This window comes from Lampetra fluviatilis, chromosome 9 (assembly GCF_964198595.1).
Source record: "Lampetra fluviatilis chromosome 9, kcLamFluv1.1, whole genome shotgun sequence".
Lineage (NCBI taxonomy): Eukaryota > Metazoa > Chordata > Hyperoartia > Petromyzontiformes > Petromyzontidae > Lampetra > Lampetra fluviatilis.
In genome coordinates, this window is record NC_136283.1 from 9,834,091 (window position 1) to 9,854,100 (window position 20,010).

Below are 20,010 nucleotides of genomic sequence, written 5' to 3' on the forward strand. Positions count from 1 at the left end.
GCTGTGCACATCTCCATTGACAGTCCTCAGCCAGTGGTGGAAATTCCACATTGCCCTTGAGATTGTCAGTCTCTCCAAAAACACAATTCCTGTTGACGTCCCACAGCAAAGTACCTATTTTATCGACCTTGAAGGAATGGATTGCTTAAATGCACCTCTTATTGCATTTTGAAATTGCAATTTGACGACTAAGTCAAACACTCTACACACGTGCCACATGGTTGCCTAATTTATCGAACAGAAGGAAGCTAATATTAATCGTTGAAAATAATGTGGTAATTTTTTTTATGAAAAAAGATTGTATTATACAATTCACAGCCAACTACCAACTCTGCGTTTGCTAAAACAACTGGTCATTGAATATTTTATGTTGGCCTTAAGGTAGGAAAACAGTCATTTATATTTACATATTAATCAAGAGCAGTACACTGCAATTTGAAATGTAATTTTAAGCATTATTTACGTAATAGGAATTTCATATCAGCATAAAATTATCAGCAAAATTCAGGCCACAAACTAAATTTGTGAGAAGCATTTAGAAACAAGACAATCCAATTCATTTCGCACAAAATCAAAACACTTTCAATGCAGCATCTGCTCATTTAGGCAGAGCTTAGAGAATGTTTTTTTTTATTATGCATGCATCATTAAGTTGCATTGTGGCCCTCTGTGTAAAAATCACCTACCATGCAGGTTTTTGTATGCAGGCGTCAGTTTACATACGGTGGCAACAAATCGCTCAAGGCATTGTGATCATGTTTTTTGGGATGAGCAGAGGAAGAACAAACATGCTGGACAAATAGGCTGCAGAGGTCAGTAATCAAAGGCTTACTTGTCAATCACGTATGCTTAGGAATGCAAGCCCTCTGGTTAACCCTTTCATGTCAAACTACCTGTGTACTTACTGAGATGAAAACATAAATGACAATTACATAATCTTTCACTTTGTTTCCAATTCATCTTGTTTTTAGTTCTCAAAGAACATCCCTCCATGCAAATTAAAGGCTGTTTTGTTAAATGTGCATATATACGTTGCAGTATAACAATCGTCCACCATTAAACAGAAATGATATCACAATGGTGCCTGCACCAGAATTTGTGTCTGTATGTAACACATAAAACACTGCAGTACACATACAATTTTGAATGAAACAAAGTACTGTGTAAATATTTGTCGTGAGATAATGCACAAAATGCGAGGCATTTGCAGCGATTAATGTTCAAATTGCTGCCTTGTGCAGAAAACAGCTGGCATAAAACACGGAATGAGGACGAATGTAAAAACACAAGAGGTGTGCGACACAAATGGGTTAAGCCTCACCCGCTGTCTTCTCCCCTGTGGACCGTGAGGTACATCTGGTAGAAATGACCATGGGGTATTGCCCCTGGTGGCACCAGTAAGCCCACTCCTTTCAATGCGGCCCGGCAGAGATGGAGGGAAAATGAGACAAGATCTCATAAACATACACCTCGGCAAGCGGCCTTCACTTAATATCTGCAGGCTGAAAACCCCACGCAGTCAGACTCTGGCCTTCCCCTTTGCTGACTACACAATGGTTCCTTTTGCAAAGTCAACACAATATTATTCCACCATCCATGTTAGAGGTTTTTTTTGGGTTAGATCGTGTAAATATATAAAGGTGTCGTTAAAACCGGCCACCACCCGACACAGCCAACTAGTAAGGGTTGTTACGTAAACAAAACGTGCCAATTCGTCACTATTACAGCACAATAATGTGTTGGAGAGCCAAGCCACAACATTTACAATCTGAGTACGACGTTTTGCCAGTAATTTTCAACTTCATCAACTAGCTTCATTAGGCTGTCGCCTGTTCTGTTTACGTGACAACCCTTACGAGTTGGTTGTGTCGGGTGGTGGCGGGTTTTAACAACACATTTATATATTTCCGCGATCTAACCCAAAAAAACCTCTATTATGGATGATATTGGTCGCGAAAGCCTACGTATTATTCGACCAATTTCCAGAATATGTGCATTATATATGTTAAAAAACAGTTATTTAACAGCGATGATTTTTCAAAACATAAACCTAAAGTATAATAATCTATGCAAGCCTTTACATCAATGTTAAATATTTTTTTTTTATGCTTGGTAAGACAATATTAAATGTGTTGTCCAGAAATAGTCTTGCATGTTTTACCAAATGTTTATTGATAAACAAGGGTCTTTCAAAGTTAAGCCTTGTTTTCATCACTAGCACGACATCAACATTACTTTTACTTAACGAATTACAGTGTCCTTAGTCAAGTGAAGCACTTTTACAATTTGTGTGGCAATGATCTAAGCCAGTATTATGTATCATCACAGAATGTTCAACCTTTTCAATGTGCAACTTGTCATGCATTCAGGTTTGAATGGCAGCACTCCCAATGATGCATTATACGGAGTACCAAATAAATTAATGTGGCTACAGCAATAATTAATAATTCATAGGCAATCATAAATGCGTAACATCTGTTGGCGAGTTCACAGTTACCTGAGCTCGGAATAAGAAGCCGCCCTCCCAGGCATCCAAACGTGGCATAGACACTCGTTCCCTTGTCTTGGGACAGAGGAGCACAATTCTGAGACCTCCTTCTCTCCGACACACAGGAGTCAGATGTGTCCGTTTCCATTTCTAGTTTGATGTTATTCTCTGCGGACAGTCTCGTCGTTTGGTTAGCTGCACCTGCTTCAATGCCCAACCTCTTGTACGACAGCACAGATCTGTAGTCTCCTGTCGCACTGTCTAAGTTTACATCCATGTCTGACTTCCTTGGTGACAACATGCTCCCATAAAATCCGATCAGGCTCGCCGAGTCTCCGTCGAGGGCCAAACTTCTCGATGACAACCTGGCCCCGTTTTCTCTGGACACGTCAGCAGATGACACAGTGGGAGAGCTGCAGACCTTGATCTTTAAACCAGGCAGTGGCTCCAGCAGTTGGAAATGCGTCATGGATATCTTCTGCGTCATGTCACACTGTGGGTAAACTGGCCCATTGAATGAGCTGCTTCTAGCTGTCAGATCAGAATGCATAGCCATCCTCTGCATTGTGTTATCTGCAGGCAAGATCACACGGTGAGAGTTTGGCGTTGTAAATAAAAATAGAACAAAAATGTTAGGGCATTATGGGTTAAAGAAAATATTAGCAACACTGTCAGCCAATGAGATTTTTAGACCAATGTTATCAAGCAGCATTTGATTATGCAAGCAAACTGTGGATTGTTTTTGACCTATGTCTCATCAACAATCATGCTTGTTAAAAAAAAATTATGCTGAATTACCCGATTTGCTAACAAGCCTGACTGATAATCAGATCCACAAAGTCACAACCGGCCCATATTTTGCGTCCTGAAATACAAATTCTGCTTGATAATATTGGTCATAAAACAAAAGAGAAGAAAAATTTGTGATAATAGGTTTTTCCCCTTTTTTCTGGCAACAAAACAGGTGTTAAGATGTTAAAACACCAAACTGAAACCTTTTACAAGGAATCATGTCTGCATTAACCACAATGCTTGTGGTCAGAATGCAAACAAAAGACATACTCTGATAATATATGCATTGTCCTTGAAACTGATTGGTCCACACCAGAAACAGCTTTCTTTTTAGCCTCGTCTCAAACGGTGTTAGACCAGAGGTCTAACGCCATTTGAGACATCTTAACACCTGTTTTGTTGCCAGAAAAAAGGGGAAAAAACCTATTATCATATTTTGGTACTGGCAAAGGAGGTCCCATGATGCAAATATAAACTTAGTGATGTATCTAGTACAGTCTATTCCTTTTGTATCATGGCTGCAGGGAAATGTGCATAAAAGGTATGTAAGCATATATTATTTATTTGCTCATGGTAAATAAACTGTAAATATATATAACGAATTGTTAAGGTACAAAGGAATAATTGCATTTGAATACAGTAAAGGGTTAAAAGAAGCACAATATATAAATTATTTGCCAGCTAATAGTTTTCAATGAATATAACGATTATAATAATTAGAAAAAGTATTCCATTTATCATGTCTATGAAATATATTTACTTTCAATTACACTTCACCAACTGTTTGAAACATTGGAATAGTTATTTGACCGAACATAATTAACTATTAAAATTCAAATGCTCCTTTACAATGCCGAAGTAAATGGTCTTCACAATCAAATAACTGTTCACATTTTGCTCACTATATATGTACAATTACTGCAGTGCATTTCATTGCAAAGCACTCACCGTGTCTCACGGCCTTTTGACCAGCAGGCGCAAAGCCCCCGTACAAATCGGAGTTGGAGTTGATGATATCGGCCTCGTAGTTTTGTCGCCGTCGACGATAAAGCGCGACTGAGGCAGCCAGAACAATGCCCACTGATACGACCAGGGCGACAGCCACACCACCATACAGGGCCAGCTCATCTCCAGTCTCTGACGCTGTATCACAACAAAGGCAAATGAAACCCGCTCCATTCTTATAACGAAAGCAACAACATCGGGCTGTTTCACCACCTGCTCATTTGAAAAGTCGCTGTCCAACAGAAGAAAATTGCCCGAGCTTATCGCGTAAAGGTGTAACTCAGCAAATGCTCACTCGTGCCATTGCTGGCAGAATGGCAGAAACACCTCCCAAGGTGAGGGAGCAAAAAAGAGCTCCTCTAGAGGATTATTTTGGCTTGCTCGTCCACGCTTGCCAGACATCTCCCAGCACTCTGGAGACTTTGATGGAAAATTTTAACTGGTTTAAAATTATTTTTAGCAAACGGTTAATCGGAACCAAACCATTCAAAACAACCATAATACAGGTTTTATGTGTTAGATCGCGTAAAGAAATGAATGTGTCGTTAAACCTGCCACTACCCGACACAGCCAACTAGTAAGGTTTGTCACGTAAACAGAACATGCCAATTTGTTACTAGTACAGCACACCGGTGTGGTGAGCAAATCCACAACATTTACAATCTGAGTACGACGTTTTGCCAGTAATTACTACTAGCTTTATCAGGCGACAGCCAGATTTAAAACAACGTTGAAGTGTAACTCGTTCAATTGGTTTTCGCTAAACCAAAACACAGCCGAAAAACCAATCGGTTCGACTCCCTGCCAGCACTGCACGCTCATTTCATACAAACATTCAACCACCCCAATGAAGCCCTTTCCAGAGATACCACAATGCAGTCAGATACAGGGCTGGGAATTGAAACTTGGGTCACTGCCATTGTATACCCCACCACCACAGACATATGCACACACACAGACATACTTGCTCATTAGACACTACTTCTTATATCCTCAGCGGCAAAGAACAACAAACAGAATTCCCCAAATTGTCCTTTAGAGAGCACTGCATTGTACGACTGTTGACGTTTGTTTACAGTGTTTGTTCTTCTTTTCCTTTCCTATTGTGTTGATATACAACACACTGCAGGAAGCCTTTAATTCCTTGTTTGTGCAAAGTGACCTGTAAGGGGACAGCTATTTACCAATTACGCTGCTTTATGTTCAGGAATGCTGCTGAGATGATCCCAGTTAGAGTGTGATTGCAGATTAAAGCCAGAGCAATCTGCAGCAGGCAACTTAATCAAGGGTAAGAGAATGCTGCCTTCCTCAATGCCACTGCCATTAATAAGTGATTCGACATCACTGATATAAATTCACTCAAGTCAACAAGGCATTATTATTGCAATCTAAAACTAACACTATTTATAACAGTAGTAATGTTTATTTACAATTATCATTAACGGGAAAATTATGAACACTGAAAAACTATATTTCAATCAGAGTCTGTTATTTAACCAGGTGAAATGTACTGAAATTACTGTCAAGAATAATTACTTCCATAACCGTGGTTCTGTAAATCCATGGAGGATTTCTCTTAAATGGTGCTCAAAATAAATGTAAATTCAACTCACAGCCATGAACATAACAATATTGTAAAATGTACACAATTAAACATGGCGATTATCATTCTGAGACTGCAAAAGTACGACAATCAGCTGCCATTAAATTAATTTTCACTAATTGGGCACCGTGCCTAGAATCAATGTGTTTATTGTTAAATGTAGGCAAGTCTCATCAATCAGTGCTTCAACAATTGTTCTTCGTTGACTTGAATAGAATACATGTTAAACATAAATATTTTTAATCGTCCATTGAGTGAATGGTGCTCAGTTTATATATATGTAGTGACATCAGGGATGTCACTGTATGGTACCGGCCGGAAGGGTCGTGCCGTTCGATGTTCCGACATCGTGAACAGCACCGTGTGGGTGGCTGTGTGTAATAACCAGCCCTAGCAGGGCTTGGTGAGCACTGGGATAGTGCGGGTACCACGCACAGCGTGTGGTGGGGGCTCCCACATGGGGGAGTGGGTGAGTGTCAGCCCAGGGGCAGGGTTGCCCCGGGCCATGGCTCTCTGGTTGACCCAGTAGACACATGATCCGGAGTGTCCACACAGGAGGCCCCACGTGGGGGGGCTAGTAGGTGATTACGTGTCCGGGGAGAGCTCTTGAGAAGGATCGAGAGCGAATGAGAATGCTCGAGAAGGCGGGCGGGGCCGAGGGTGGAGCGGCCCCACCCGTAGGGGGATATAAGGCGGGTCCCTGAGAGGGACCGGGGTCGCTGCATTCTACAAGCTGGAAGCTCAACACTGACAAGCAGGAAGTTTTACGTCTCAAGCCAGAAGCTCTTCGTCCTATGAGGCAACCACGTGGTCAGAGACCCGAGTGAGGATCCGACCCTTCGTCGCAGTAACCCCTCTGTATTGCGTAGTTATCTGGGCTGTCACCACCCTAGGCTGTATCAGGTGAAGGGGCCGTTACCCCTTTGTGTTACGGTGTTACAAATAAATGTGTTGTCTCTAAAAGGAACAAGGTCTCCGACTCAGTTGGACTCACTACATTTTTATTAAAAAACTATTTTCCAGATATTTAGTTAACGTCCTTACATACGCTTAATGGCGTCCCAACAAAGTAATGTACGGGTGTGCACGGTGTATCGGAAGAGCAATTTAAATGCAAGCACATATTTCATGCCACATTCTGTATCTTTCGATGCACTTATTTAAATGAATAAAATGTGTTTAACGTGTGAGTAAAACACACGCAAACAATGAAATAACTGCTGACAACATTCTGAGTGCAGTCGCGCGCTAGTGTAACGCAGCGCTTTGGAATCAAGGTGCGTGGATCAAGCAGATACAGTATCGTTGTGTGACAAAACTCGCATCTCAAATGGATTATTGGCACCTGCGCGCACATTTAAGTGTTATCCCTGTGAATGGTACTGGAGTGTAATGGTTAACACACTGGATGTTGCAATACAGAGGTTGCTGTTTCTTTCTCCCAGTGCAGCAGCTGAAACGATGGTGCAAGGTTTTTAAATACCCGACCGCCTCTGTCCACCCAGCAGTATAAACGGGTACACAACATTTGGTCGATTGGGATATCGTTCATGGTGCGGTAAAGTTTTGGAATTACAATTTTCTTTAAATACATCCGGCCAGCGTAGAAGAGTAGGAAAAATACACTATAAAGCGCCTCTCCCAGAGCTCCCTTGAAAGTAGTGGCCCTTCTACCAGCAGTGGAAAGAGCAAGCCATTGGATGGCTGCAGCTTTACCCTTTAGCACTTTGAATGAATGTGTTTTCTCAAAGCATCCTGTTTTGTCGCATTTGCCACAATGCTCGGTAAGTATTTTTTACAAATCCTGAACATGACCATCTTCACTTGATGGTTTTCTGAATAATCATGATTGTTGCTAAATATAACAAAAAAGAGAATGTTCACTGCCATCTTGATCAGCTCAACACGAACACTTTATCTCTTTAAATATATTCAAAGCCGACAAACATATGCAATACACAAAGAAGACTTCCATCCTTCAAGTGTGCATACATTTGAAATACATTCATGAATTAACACCCTGCAATTATGTTGATTATTTTTTAGTTCTAATCAACACTGCACAAAACCACACCACTTGATAAATAAATTAGTGATGCCTTGTTAACTTTAGCTTGACAACACCTTTAAGCTTAAAGTAGCAGATAATTGCTGTATGTTTTTTAATAGTAACATTGCATGAATAAGGGAATTAAAAAATAGATTTTTACATTAACGCTTTTCAAGGTGTGATTATATTAGTTTGCGGAAATTGTCGCATTAAACCTTCAGTAAAGTTGCTTGAAAATCATTTCAAACAAGCCACACTTTTATTGTTAAGAGAGACGTACACAACAGTTGACACTACCCAGTATCAACAGAACTAAATTGATGACTCTTTGAAATGTGTTTTGATTGATTCCACCTTGCTGGGCCATCAATAATAGACTTGTGGGCTGGCTGGCAGATGACAGAATCCCCAAGACCACATGTCAGCATGCATTACTGTTAGACAGCTCATTAAAAGCTACTACAACACCACAGGAGGGGTGTCTCCAGTAGGACTGACAAAAATCTGAATTATTGCATCTGCCGGGACCTGTTTGTGCATTCAATACCCATGACAATTGTGAAGGGAGGTGTTATTTAAAGCTAGAAGTTGCTAAGGCAAATATGTATGAGATATGGTGCAGGTCAATTGCCGAACAAAGAGAAATCCATTGAATACTACCGGCAAAAAAGACATTTTATTTTTGAGAACGCACTGCTCATGCATGTGTGCAACCGCATGTGTGCATGCATGTGCTTGATATAGAAACCTAAACAACTATTGTTTTGAATTTATGAATAAGATTGAGATCTTCAAAAATAAGTGAAAATAAAATCAACAGCAATATGGTCTTAAACTGTCAGTGAAACTATTATAACTGTCCTCTCTCACCGCTGTAAGAAAAGGTAATTTGCCAAACACGTGAATTTTCTGAACATATAGTCGTCGTGCGTAGATAACAACGATAGCAGTGAGGTGTTTTAGTTAATTTCGTGAGATAGCTGCATATCCCAACATTTAGCACATTCGTTTAAAGAGCCAATTGCTCAGTCTGAAATGTGATTCTCACTAGTGCCCCAAACATACACTCAGAAGTACGAACTGTTGTGTATTAGATAGTTAAGGTTCTGTTATATCATTCTAAGAGTAAGCATTGTGTACCAGCATCACAGCATAAGTTGAAAGTTTGAAAATTATTGACTCGAACGGTTTGCCTTTTAGTTCTGCCCGAAGTTTCAAACCCTGTGTGTCGAGATATCAACCATTACCTCAATGACTTATTTGCGACATCGGTGCGACCGCTATTCATGCGTGCCTCATGGGCATTTGTTGAGCAGCGATCGACCATCCCTGTGGCGTATAATTGAGAACTGCCTTGTTGCGCCTCATTGGCACGCTCACAATTGAGCCACTGAGAAGATCACCGTCTGCCCACTTTGAACGCTGGCCGGAGTCCGATGAATGAGATGCTGTACCCGGGAAACCTTGCTGCTCTCTCGCAGGGCTCGCTGCCTTCTCTATCTGCAGCACGGTGCTCTGCTCATGTTGGCCTAGCTCTGGTTTGATCATCTTACCCCATTGTGAACCCCTCTGCCTGTCACTCTTCTCTTCTCTCTTCCCTCCTCTCTGTCCTTTTTCTATTTACTGCTTTTCATCACATTTATGGGCGTTTCTTGAGGTGTCTTTAGGTCCATTTATCCGTACATTTATACCCTGTACGGCAACCCTTTGTGTAGTCAGTCTGTTTTTCAACGTTTGCTTTTGCCGAAAATAAATATATTAATTAATTTTAAAAAAGTGCTATGCATATCTAGGTTTATTTTGAAATGTAGATAACTGACATTGTTTTATTGAAATAGCAATCATGTACATATGCGTAAAAGGCAAACCAGTCGATACGAGCAAGAGGGAGATCAAGATACATCACGTGCGAACGCATCACTGTGTTTCTACTGAGGCAGTGTTGTGTGGCATATGAACGAGAGAGAATAAATGCATCAGAATGATGCCCAAAGAGAAGAGAGTGGCAGACAATATGCGTTTGGGCAGCAAACCCTTATCAGTGATGATACAAACTTGTCCTGACTCTTACAGAGTGGTTAGTGATGACTCTCCCACGCTTGCCATCGAATAATAATATAAATGTTGGAGACTCGGGGAGACACTTGACCAGTTAATGATAACCTGGGACAAAAGCCCTGGACAATGTGTGACTGGCAAAGAATGAGGACACTAGGGCACCTGGCCAGTTAATCAGATATTAGTATTAGACTCAGAAAAAAAAACTAAGAGTATGGATCCTTGCAGTCACGAAAACTTCAAATCTAGAAAGACTCAGACATGGTTGGTCAGTGAGTCATCTTCGGGTACAAAACCACAGGCAATAATTGACTGGCAAGAAATGTAGACCAGGGGATTAAAAGGGGGGAGCCAGAGAAGAGAAGGGAGTTTTGGAGGGGGAGTGATGAAACCCTGGTGTTGTTACCTGCCGTATGACGGAGACGTTACCGGTGTGGGTCATCAAATAAAGAGACCTTTACTGAACATGGTGTCAGCTGAATCCTTTCACATATACAGTGTACACTGTGAATTTTATTTTGGAACCATGCACTGGTGAAGTACTCACTTTGTATGCAGAGCGCGTCGGAGCAGTTCTGGGACTGCAGTGGAGAGCCGTGGCAATCCTTGCCTCCGTTGACGGGGGCCGGGTTGGAGCACTCCCGGCTCCTCCAGTGGGTGCAGTCGGGACCACAGTTCGACCACTTGCTCCACTCCACCCAGCCGCCATCCACTGCCACGGCACGCAGCACAGCAGGCGGGACGACGACATGGCACGCGGAACACAGCACAGAATGGCGTTATGACTTGTGCAAATGGGTGCATAGAGGAACATCCATTTTCTATACAGCACGGGGTCACTGCGCTAACATCGATAACATGGAATGAGCGGCGAGAAAGCAGCTTCAGCACAGCACATGGTGACTGTGTCACCAATCGCACAGGAATATAAAACTCAGCTCCAACCCAGGAAGTCACTGTACTATGATCCACAACACGGCATACTACCCACAGAAAGCTGTGCCTCAGCAAAGTACACGCTCACTGCACAAACATTCACGACACCACATCAACAAAGCAAAACACAACTGCTCTTCATTCACATGCATTGCCCTAGTCACAACATGTGGCATACGATATATATAGATTTTAACTTAACATTCTCTCTGGGACATTACATTTGAAGAGCATAAAATTATAACTGTATGTTGAGTTGGTAATCCATTCGATAGCATCAATAAATTGCTCAATGTTTAGCATCTATACATGCTATGTACGCATATAATGGGCAATGGACAGATTGCGCTTCACACAATCAGAATACAGAGACTTTCATTCTCCCAGTGTGAATAAAATGGTCTAACATGATCAAGTGAAGCCCGCTGTTGTCTCTGCACGCTTGAGCCTGGTAATGCATGTAAAGGCATTCTAATCCTCCATGACATTTCATTCTTCCATCTGCAGAATATCTCCAACATCCCCCACATCTACTATTTCCTTAACCCAGCTACGACTGAGACCAGCATCCCATGCCTTCATCATTTCTCCACTCGACTATTTCCCTCTACTTTTTGGTCGTCGTCCCCCCCCCCCCCCCCACAAATCTCTCGTCTCTAAAACTTCAGGCGATGCACAAAATGCTGCTGCCAGACTTCTCGTTTACACCCATGAACAAGACCACATCACCCCAATACTTAACTCCTTCCATTGGCGCCCAATACAATTCTGGATACATTTAAAGATCATTCTCGCCATCTTCAAGATCCTCCATGCCTCTGCCTACCTCTCATCCCACAATACTCCCCCCACACTCTCTTTATTCTGTCGACCAAGCCGTTCTGTTCAAGCTCCCAGCCAACCTCTACTCAGTGGGAAGAGGGGAGTTGCTGTTTCTCCTATGCTTCCCTTGGCGGTCTGGAACTTTCATTCCCCCAGCCATCCATGCTGTGGAGTCTGTGGACATCGCTCGCATACAGTCAGTCTTCATGTAGTTCTCTGTCTACAACTTCCTCTCTCTATAAAAGAAATATTCCCACTGTTTCCATACAGCCTCTTGAGGTGTATTCACATGTGTATGCTATATTAATCTAAATTGTATTTTATTATTTAGTTCATCTTCTAATTTAGCATTTTAGGTGTAATATCCTGCTTCCACTCAATGAGAGATACTTATTCATGAAAGGATGCTCATAATAACGGGTAGTACTTGTTACTCAAATGTTTATTTCGTGATGCTGTGATGAAAGGCAAGTAATCAAATGCGTTAACGAGTATAAAGAAATTATCAGCGGCTGTCTCTCCGAGCCAACATTAACATGCATCCAAATTGTGCTGGCAGCACTGCAGTTGATTAAATCAGTTTCCCAAAGGAAAATTCATATTAAAAAATCGCAATGAGTAAGCAGATAAATAAATAATTTACAATCTAAAACTAATCAACAAACAATGATGTATAGCTTGTAATATATCAGTATTGATATTATGTAAATGTTACCATGAAAATGACCTAAATTTCGCTGTCACTTTGAAGTTCGAAAGGAGAGTTGTGTTAAAGCAATTATGCTACTTTTAATAGCATTAAGCTTCCTACATTTTTATTTAATTTGGAAATTTGGAAATTTGTTAAAAATCTAACTGTAATTGAAGGCAAAGCGTTCAACTATCGCAAGCAAACATGTATCCCTGCTCAAACGACCACTGTGTGGTCGGCTCATCTGTTGGCGACCTTGAACGAGTGGTGTCACATGGGTGACACCTCCATTTTATGAGTGCGGGCTACCTGACTTCACGGGGTGGTAGTGTCGGGGTACAGAGGGAAAAGGGTGAAAGGGAGAGTTATGGGAATGGGAGGGTAATGGAGGGGGGGGGGACATTTGGACTGAATAGTACATTGCGATAGATTGACGCAGTCATAGGCTGAGAGGAATAGGAAGGTTTTTAGCCTGGACTTTAAGCAGGCTAGAGATAGCTATGTAGATGGTGAGAACGTAGAGGATTCCATAGAGTAGGATTAACAGCACCAGAGAAGCTGACTTTGTGTTTTTATAGTAGGCCTTGATTGTTGGAATAGAGGACATGTAGAGTTGAGTAGAATGATGTGCGAGGGGAGAGACATGCAGGGATAAGTCCATGAACTTGTCGCTTATGTGGAATTAGTTTGAGGGCCAGTGAATTCATGTGAGGGCGAGGATGACGAGGTTTAGTTTACAAGTGTGGTTGAGGAAGCTTGTGAGATATTTTCCAATAATCTGATGTTTGGGGGTGAGGGATTTATCTAGTTGCAATACTCAAGACAAAAGAAGATGATGCTATGGATGAATATATTAGCCACGAAGTCAAACATGTAAATTATGTGTGTGGGATAGAAGAATGAATGTTACTTAGGCAGACATTGATTGGAGGGGCAAACAGATTTCGGCAATCCATCTAAAGCCACATGATCGGATACTGGAAGCGAAAACCTTGCTCATAATGTGAGATGTGGCAGAGGCAAGAAAGCAATGGCATAGTGTGGTACTATTAGTGGCACAGGCAATGATGACTTTTAGACCTTGACCAAAGTGCCATTGGAAAATGGGTCTTTTAAAAGTGACGCAGAATTTGTGTTCTATGATTTTGTTGAGAAACTATGTTTAGCTGATGTGCATTTGTTAAAAAGCACTCCCAATAATTATTTATGAGACAAAAAAAACAAATAAGACAACACCGACAGGAGTGTGCACTCTGCACACAACACATGAGTACAGAACATACAGAGATATGATCGTCCCCAATGATAGGAGAGATGTGTGCTATCTTTTCAACCCCGCATTTGATTTGCTTGGTCAGCGACTTTAATGAATTGTTCAACACAATGTGGCAGGCTCACATGATTAATTCGACCTGATGTTTTTGCTCCATCAACATTTTTTTTCTTACAGTTAGTAAAAAAATATAAATTAAAACGAGGTTGGTACAGAAATTAGTTCGTCAATGAATCAACCAAGAGCAGCAGGATGAGAATTATATCCAAATTTTTCACCAACTGCAATTTGTTCTGCTTCAACATCAATAATTTTAGTCTTGTCAAAATCATAATTTGACACAGGGCAATACAATACAACATAACATCACAAACTATTTAATGCAATATGACTTAATTAGCCACAATACTCTCTTCATTTTTTACACAATGTTTCTTCATAATAGTCGTGCGTTTAAACTCAATTAAAGCACAGCAAAGGCCTCTTGACCACTGCTCGCTATATTTATCTCATTCTTTACAACCCCATAGGGGATGGTTGAGATCTTATAGCACACAGTTTTGCATTCCTGCTGACAATGCCACTGTGGCTATGACATGTTAATCATATCGTGAGATCGTCTGCGGGCCTTTTACCCTGGGTTCATTTAAACGTGGCTCGTGCTGAAATTTACATTGTGTGCTATAAATATAGCATTATGTATAAATTGATGCATTCGAAAAGAGATGATGAGGGCTGGTGCAAAACGGATATATAATGCACAATTGTTTGTAGTTCATGTGTGTTCATTTCTCAGGGGGTTTCATCTGCAGCAGCCATTGGCAATTCACTGCCGGTTGATTGCCTCATCTCGCTGACGCGAATGTGCACGCTCATCTGCGGCTGAAATATGATGTCAATCTTGCGTAGCCCTAATGTCATTGTGCCACTGTTCCCTTTGGTCATTCCCTCGTGTACTTTGCTCATCACAACTGCCGTACATTTACTTGTTCAGTTCATTTGTTGATGTCCCTTGATGTGCCCAAGGGCGAGATGCTGAAGATGTGCGATTATTAATAGTATTGGTTCAATTATTAAAATTAAAATATTAATATTGTTATCATAATTAACACATGAGCTAGTCAGGATGGCTTGGGACGTTCCTTCCGCTACTCTTAAGATCTTTGACAAGTGGCTTTAGTTGGGCTGTTGGTGCCCCCGCCACTTTGCACCAAATTGTAAGACTCCTTAAAACATTGTCAGGTGTGAATTACCTAAGTTTCAGCAACGCTTAGTTCCTAAATGCACTGGGTTGTAGAGATATTGAATTTCTTTGTATCTTAACATAAATGTTATTAAAATCAACGTATTCATTGACGTGCTTGACGAGTATCATGCTGATCACTTCGTGTGAGCCACCAGAATGTGCTGCTGATGCACATTAGAATCTCCCCTTTTCGCTATTTTATAAAGTGGAAATTTTTCAATAGCGATTTTGTACACACTACATTGGCTATTGATGTTAATTTGACATTTTACAACGAGAATTAAAGACCTTTAATTTAATATTGTATTTGGAATGTGTGGATGCATGCGATTGAGATACAGACATTTTCCTGTGAAATAAACCAAAATTTTTAATAATTGTGTTGAAAATACCACCCAGATTAACCAAGTGTTACATATGGGCATATGCAGATATTTGTTCATCTGCCTATATAATACGTTCTTAAAATGTGATACTGTATGTGTGAAAAGTTGTACCATTTGAAAAAACCACAACATGAATTCATATTTTAAAAAGTATCAGAGAGAGTATTTAACATCCACCATAACAGTCCAACATTCCTTCATGGTTGACAAAATGAGCACAGCTTCATCATAACTCAACAGTGGTTGTAATATGGATGCACTGTCCCTGTCAAACGAATGTGAAATATTCACCAATGAAGCTGAGCAGCGCCCTTCACTCGTTTTGACAGGGAGACACTTTTACTTTAGATTTTTGACTATATAGCAAATAGCACATTCTAGCAATTCACCAAAAAATATATTTGCATATACGACCATCAAACAATTAGTTAAATGGGGAGCACGCTGTCCCACCAGCCGACTAAACTGTTTTACTTAATCATCATAGCAACTGCCCATATTTTACCAGGACACGCTGATGTGCAGGGCGTGTTCTCTGATGCCTGCCCATCACAGAAGGGCCCTCCGTTGAGAGGGGCCGGGTTGGTGCAGGTTCGGATTCTCTTCTGGATGCCGCGGCCACACTTGCTGTTACAGGGCGCCCACTCATTCCACAGGGACCACCCCCCTTCCACTGGCGAGAAAAGCCAAACATGCAGGTTCAATTAACACCATAGACAACTGATGACATTCTAAACGTGCTACGCTTACCGATTGTGTTGAAGGTGTATTTACAACAACCCTAACTTTTTTCTGTGTTTTATTCTTATACTTGTTTAACCAGGACAACCTGACTGAGTCTCAAGGCTTTTTTACAAGAGGGTCCTGCCAAATGTTTCATTATTGCAGTATGGGGCGATATTATTAGGTGTAATCCTAATTGAGCAATTTACACAATTTTTCAGTGTTGGGACGTTTTCTGCGTATTGGTTGGCTAGGTATGGTGCAAAGGAAGTCCAAAATACATACATATACCATTTTACATGTTTTTTAGGAAAGAAACCAGAAAACTTGGAGAAAACTCATTCAGAAAAGGTGGAGAACATACAACATATACTTCACATACATAACTGTCATTTATCTTCACAATTTTTCAGGCTCATTTGTAAAAAATGTTTAATCATTTTCTTTGTTCGTTTCCATCGGTTATCTTTACTATGTCAGCAAAAAATTTGAAACAATTTATATTTTCTTCATTAACCGTGAAATAAATGCTGCATGCTTCACAGTGGACGTTAAAAATCCCGTCACGTTATTTGAAAATTAGTAGGCCATGCATGTTGACATCATCGTCCAAATTTTGCCAAATTCGAAAAATTACCTACTAATTATCTAATTGGGTAACATCATCCTCTGCTGGCACCATATACCCGTGTGTGGAACAGTAATTCGTGAACACCTCATGCTGTAAGAGCAGTGCGGGATTATCTTAGTGTAATAAACGACTGGACCACGATGTCTGGTTCAGTGTCCTTTATTATTCGGTTCGTGCTGTACACCCACACGGCTGTCTTGACTCGGTAGCTTCTCCACGGTGCTGACTCCAATGTCGGCCCGATCCACAACAGCAGCTCCGCTGCTGTTTCTCTCACACAGCCCCCCTTGGCTGTACTCTCTGCTGCTCTTCTCCCTCCGCAGCTCTCACAGCTTCTTGCTCTCTCTCTCTCTCTCCGCAGCTCCTCCTGGCAGCCACACCGCTGCCTCTAACACACAGCCTTCCTGGCTGTACTCTCCTCTCTCTTCGTCGCTCCTGCGACTCTCTGCAGCCACACCGCTGCCTCTAACACACAGCCTTCCTGGCTGTACTCTGGGGTCGGCCCCCGCTCGCCGGCGGTGCCTCCCTCCTCTCGTTCGCCCTCGTGGCCTCACCCTTTTCCATTCACAACCCGACTCACTTCCCCTTCCGGTTTACCCGCTTAAAGCCCCGAACCTTCCCCCCACGTCACATGACTCCACCCCCCGTGACGTCACCTCCGGAAGGTCGCTTACGCCCGCATTACACCACCCTCCCCCGTAGAAAAATCCCAGCCGACCTCGGCTGACCAATAGCAAATCGTAATGCGGCGAACCGAGCTTCCCCCCCTAAAGGACACTAAGCATATAATATAACAACAAGAACAACAACAGCACAAAGCACAACAACGCACATCCGCATGTCGTACACGACAGCCCCCCGGCCCCAGGATAGAGATGATGTATTTCCGGGCCGCTTAAGAAACCCCCAATAATTACCCAAATAACCGCGATGGACGCCCCAGTATTTACATTTGAACAGCAATATTATTTACACGTGAAAACAACAACAACAAAAAAAATTTCTGCTCTTACCCACCAGCAGTCCTCCCTTGAGGACCAGCACAGACCTCAGACGTACACAGCATGTACCCACAGTCACTCTCAACAAACCCCTAATCGCACACCCTCGCGTGGAGAGCCACGCTCCCCAGCGGTAACGTTTAACTCGCCGTAACCCTCACCGTGGTCGTCAACCCACGGCAACATCCATTTACCATACTCTCGGCTAGTGCCATTTCGGGGATGAGCAGCACTCGGCCATGCTCCTCCCTTACTATCCCATCAGCGATGGACACACACCAGCCTCTTATAGTCTGACGCTTTATAGCCAAGGGAAGATCAATCCCTCGGCAAGGCCAGATATCAACGACCCCCCCCATGGGGTAATGTTCTCTTATAGAGACAATAACGCCCTAACCCAATCCCGTGAGCCCCCGGCACACCAGGTTCAGTCTGCCACCGCACAACTGAACCATGACTCCCCGAGCCATATGAGCACACGGCCCATTAGTTTAAGACATACCACGGAGGTTTCGCCTCCGGGCTGTCAGGTCAGCCATCAGCCATAGGCCAACGTGACCACCACTCTTGCATCACCCAATCAACAATGGCAGGCATAACAGATGGAATATTTGCCCCACCGAGGTTTTTCCCGCGCGCTCACAATGGCGGCCCCCTTCGCCCAGCGCGTTCGCGCAATATCTCGCGCGCACTCAAAATGGCGGCCCTTTCCGCAAAGCGCATCGACGCCATACCCCGCGTGTGCGCAAAATGGCGGCCCAACGTGCGAACACGTGGCCAGTTTTCTCCATTCGTGCACCCCAGCTTCCCTTTGCTGGGGGTCACAAATTGCATCCCCCGTCTTATTGTAACAATCCCAACAACGATAGACGCACAGCCCCAGCTTGCTGCGCGCAGCAGTCATATCGGGGAATTTTTAACCAATATTTTACCAACCACATTGGTTACACAACCCAACTCGCAAAACAACTCGTGGCTGCATGCGACCAACCGAATACGCGACGCAACTTGGCGCCAATTTACGGTCCCATTAGCATTAACCCTTGAGACACCCACAACGGCGTCATCACGAACCCTCAAAGCGCGCTCTCTCTCTCACAAAGTGCCGTTACCCATAATATACACAAAATTGCGTGTACATAACATCCATACGACCAAATAATAGGGTCCCCCTCGAATTTGTTACCAATTTCCAAACAGGTACGCACAATTAATAACATCCCAATCCCAATAGTCAATCAATGCATCGCACCCCATAACCGTACAGAACGGTGTAACAGCACATACAGTCAACATATCGCGATCACACGCGCACATTTAAGCACAATAGCAAGCCGATCTGCAGGTAACCAACACAGCATTAATCCAGTCGTAACATTGCAGCAACAACACAAATATTCTCTCTCTTGCAACAACCACATCGCACATAGCACCTCGCAGCACAATACACCCAAAAAAAAATATATATATTTTCCAATTAAGCCCATCGCACAAGGTAACCCACGAGATGATACAGCGCAAGATACCCGACGCTCCCGAGTTAATAATTAACTTCGACATCAATATAACAACTCCACACCGCAGCGCACACACACAATTTAACACTCAGCAAGCACAGCATACTCTCCGTCCATTCTCAACACACGTACACACTTTAATTGACACCGAGCAACAAGCAGATAGCGCGTTCATCGTTATTACACACACATACACACTTTCCGAACCGCGCTCCGCACAATCGAGTCATGAGAGAACAAAATCGCCCCCACCCGGCCCTCGAAAGATGGGTGAGGTGTGTGTAAAGGCCGGTTGCGTATCGTTACGACCCGCCCGGGGCTGCAGCAAGAAGAGGATGGCAGGGCGGCAACTTGAGTCGTCTCGCAGAACTCGTTCGGCGACTTGACTGCTCCGTTGTCACGCACCCGAGCCAGGACGGGAGAGCTCCCACCCCAGCAGCTGTAGCGTCGTCGTCCTCTCCTCGCAGCTCCCCCTCGCAAAACAGCAGCTCACAGCAGGCTGCTCTCCCCGCGGCACCTCCAGATGGCAGCGCAAGGCTGCCTCTCCGCCGCGATGTTGAAGATGGCGGCGTCTCCCCGCCGCGGTGAAGACAAGATGGCGGCTTCCCGCCGTTTCTCCCCTGCCACGCCCAAGATGGCGTCTTCGTGCCACGTGGCAGATGGCGCTGGCAGCGCAGGCAAGGCGTCGGCCTGCAGACCACCATCGGCTTTCCCCACTGCCGTCGTCGGCGTGGTGAGCTCACACGGTTTCGCCAGCACGATTTTCCAGGTCTCCAGCTGCGCCATCT

At 43.1% G+C, this 20,010-nt stretch overlaps 1 protein-coding gene across 2 annotated transcripts in view; it reads right to left on the reverse strand.

The window, feature by feature from the left end:
- LOC144934188 (netrin receptor UNC5C-like) overlaps positions 1–20,010 on the reverse strand; it is a 162,423-nt gene that overhangs the window by 53,072 nt on the left and 89,341 nt on the right. The window contains exons 6-10 of one of the 2 annotated variants that reach the window (XM_078859754.1): positions 15,856–16,023; positions 10,544–10,708; positions 4,229–4,423; positions 2,498–3,061; positions 1,322–1,409 (exon numbers count right to left, since the gene is read on the reverse strand). In XM_078859754.1, coding sequence (XP_078715880.1) covers positions 1,322–1,409; positions 2,498–3,061; positions 4,229–4,423; positions 10,544–10,708; positions 15,856–16,023 — 1,180 coding nt within the window. The remainder of the gene's footprint in view (positions 1–1,321; positions 1,410–2,497; positions 3,062–4,228; positions 4,424–10,543; positions 10,709–15,855; positions 16,024–20,010) is intronic. The other variant, XM_078859755.1, reaches the window with a different exon arrangement.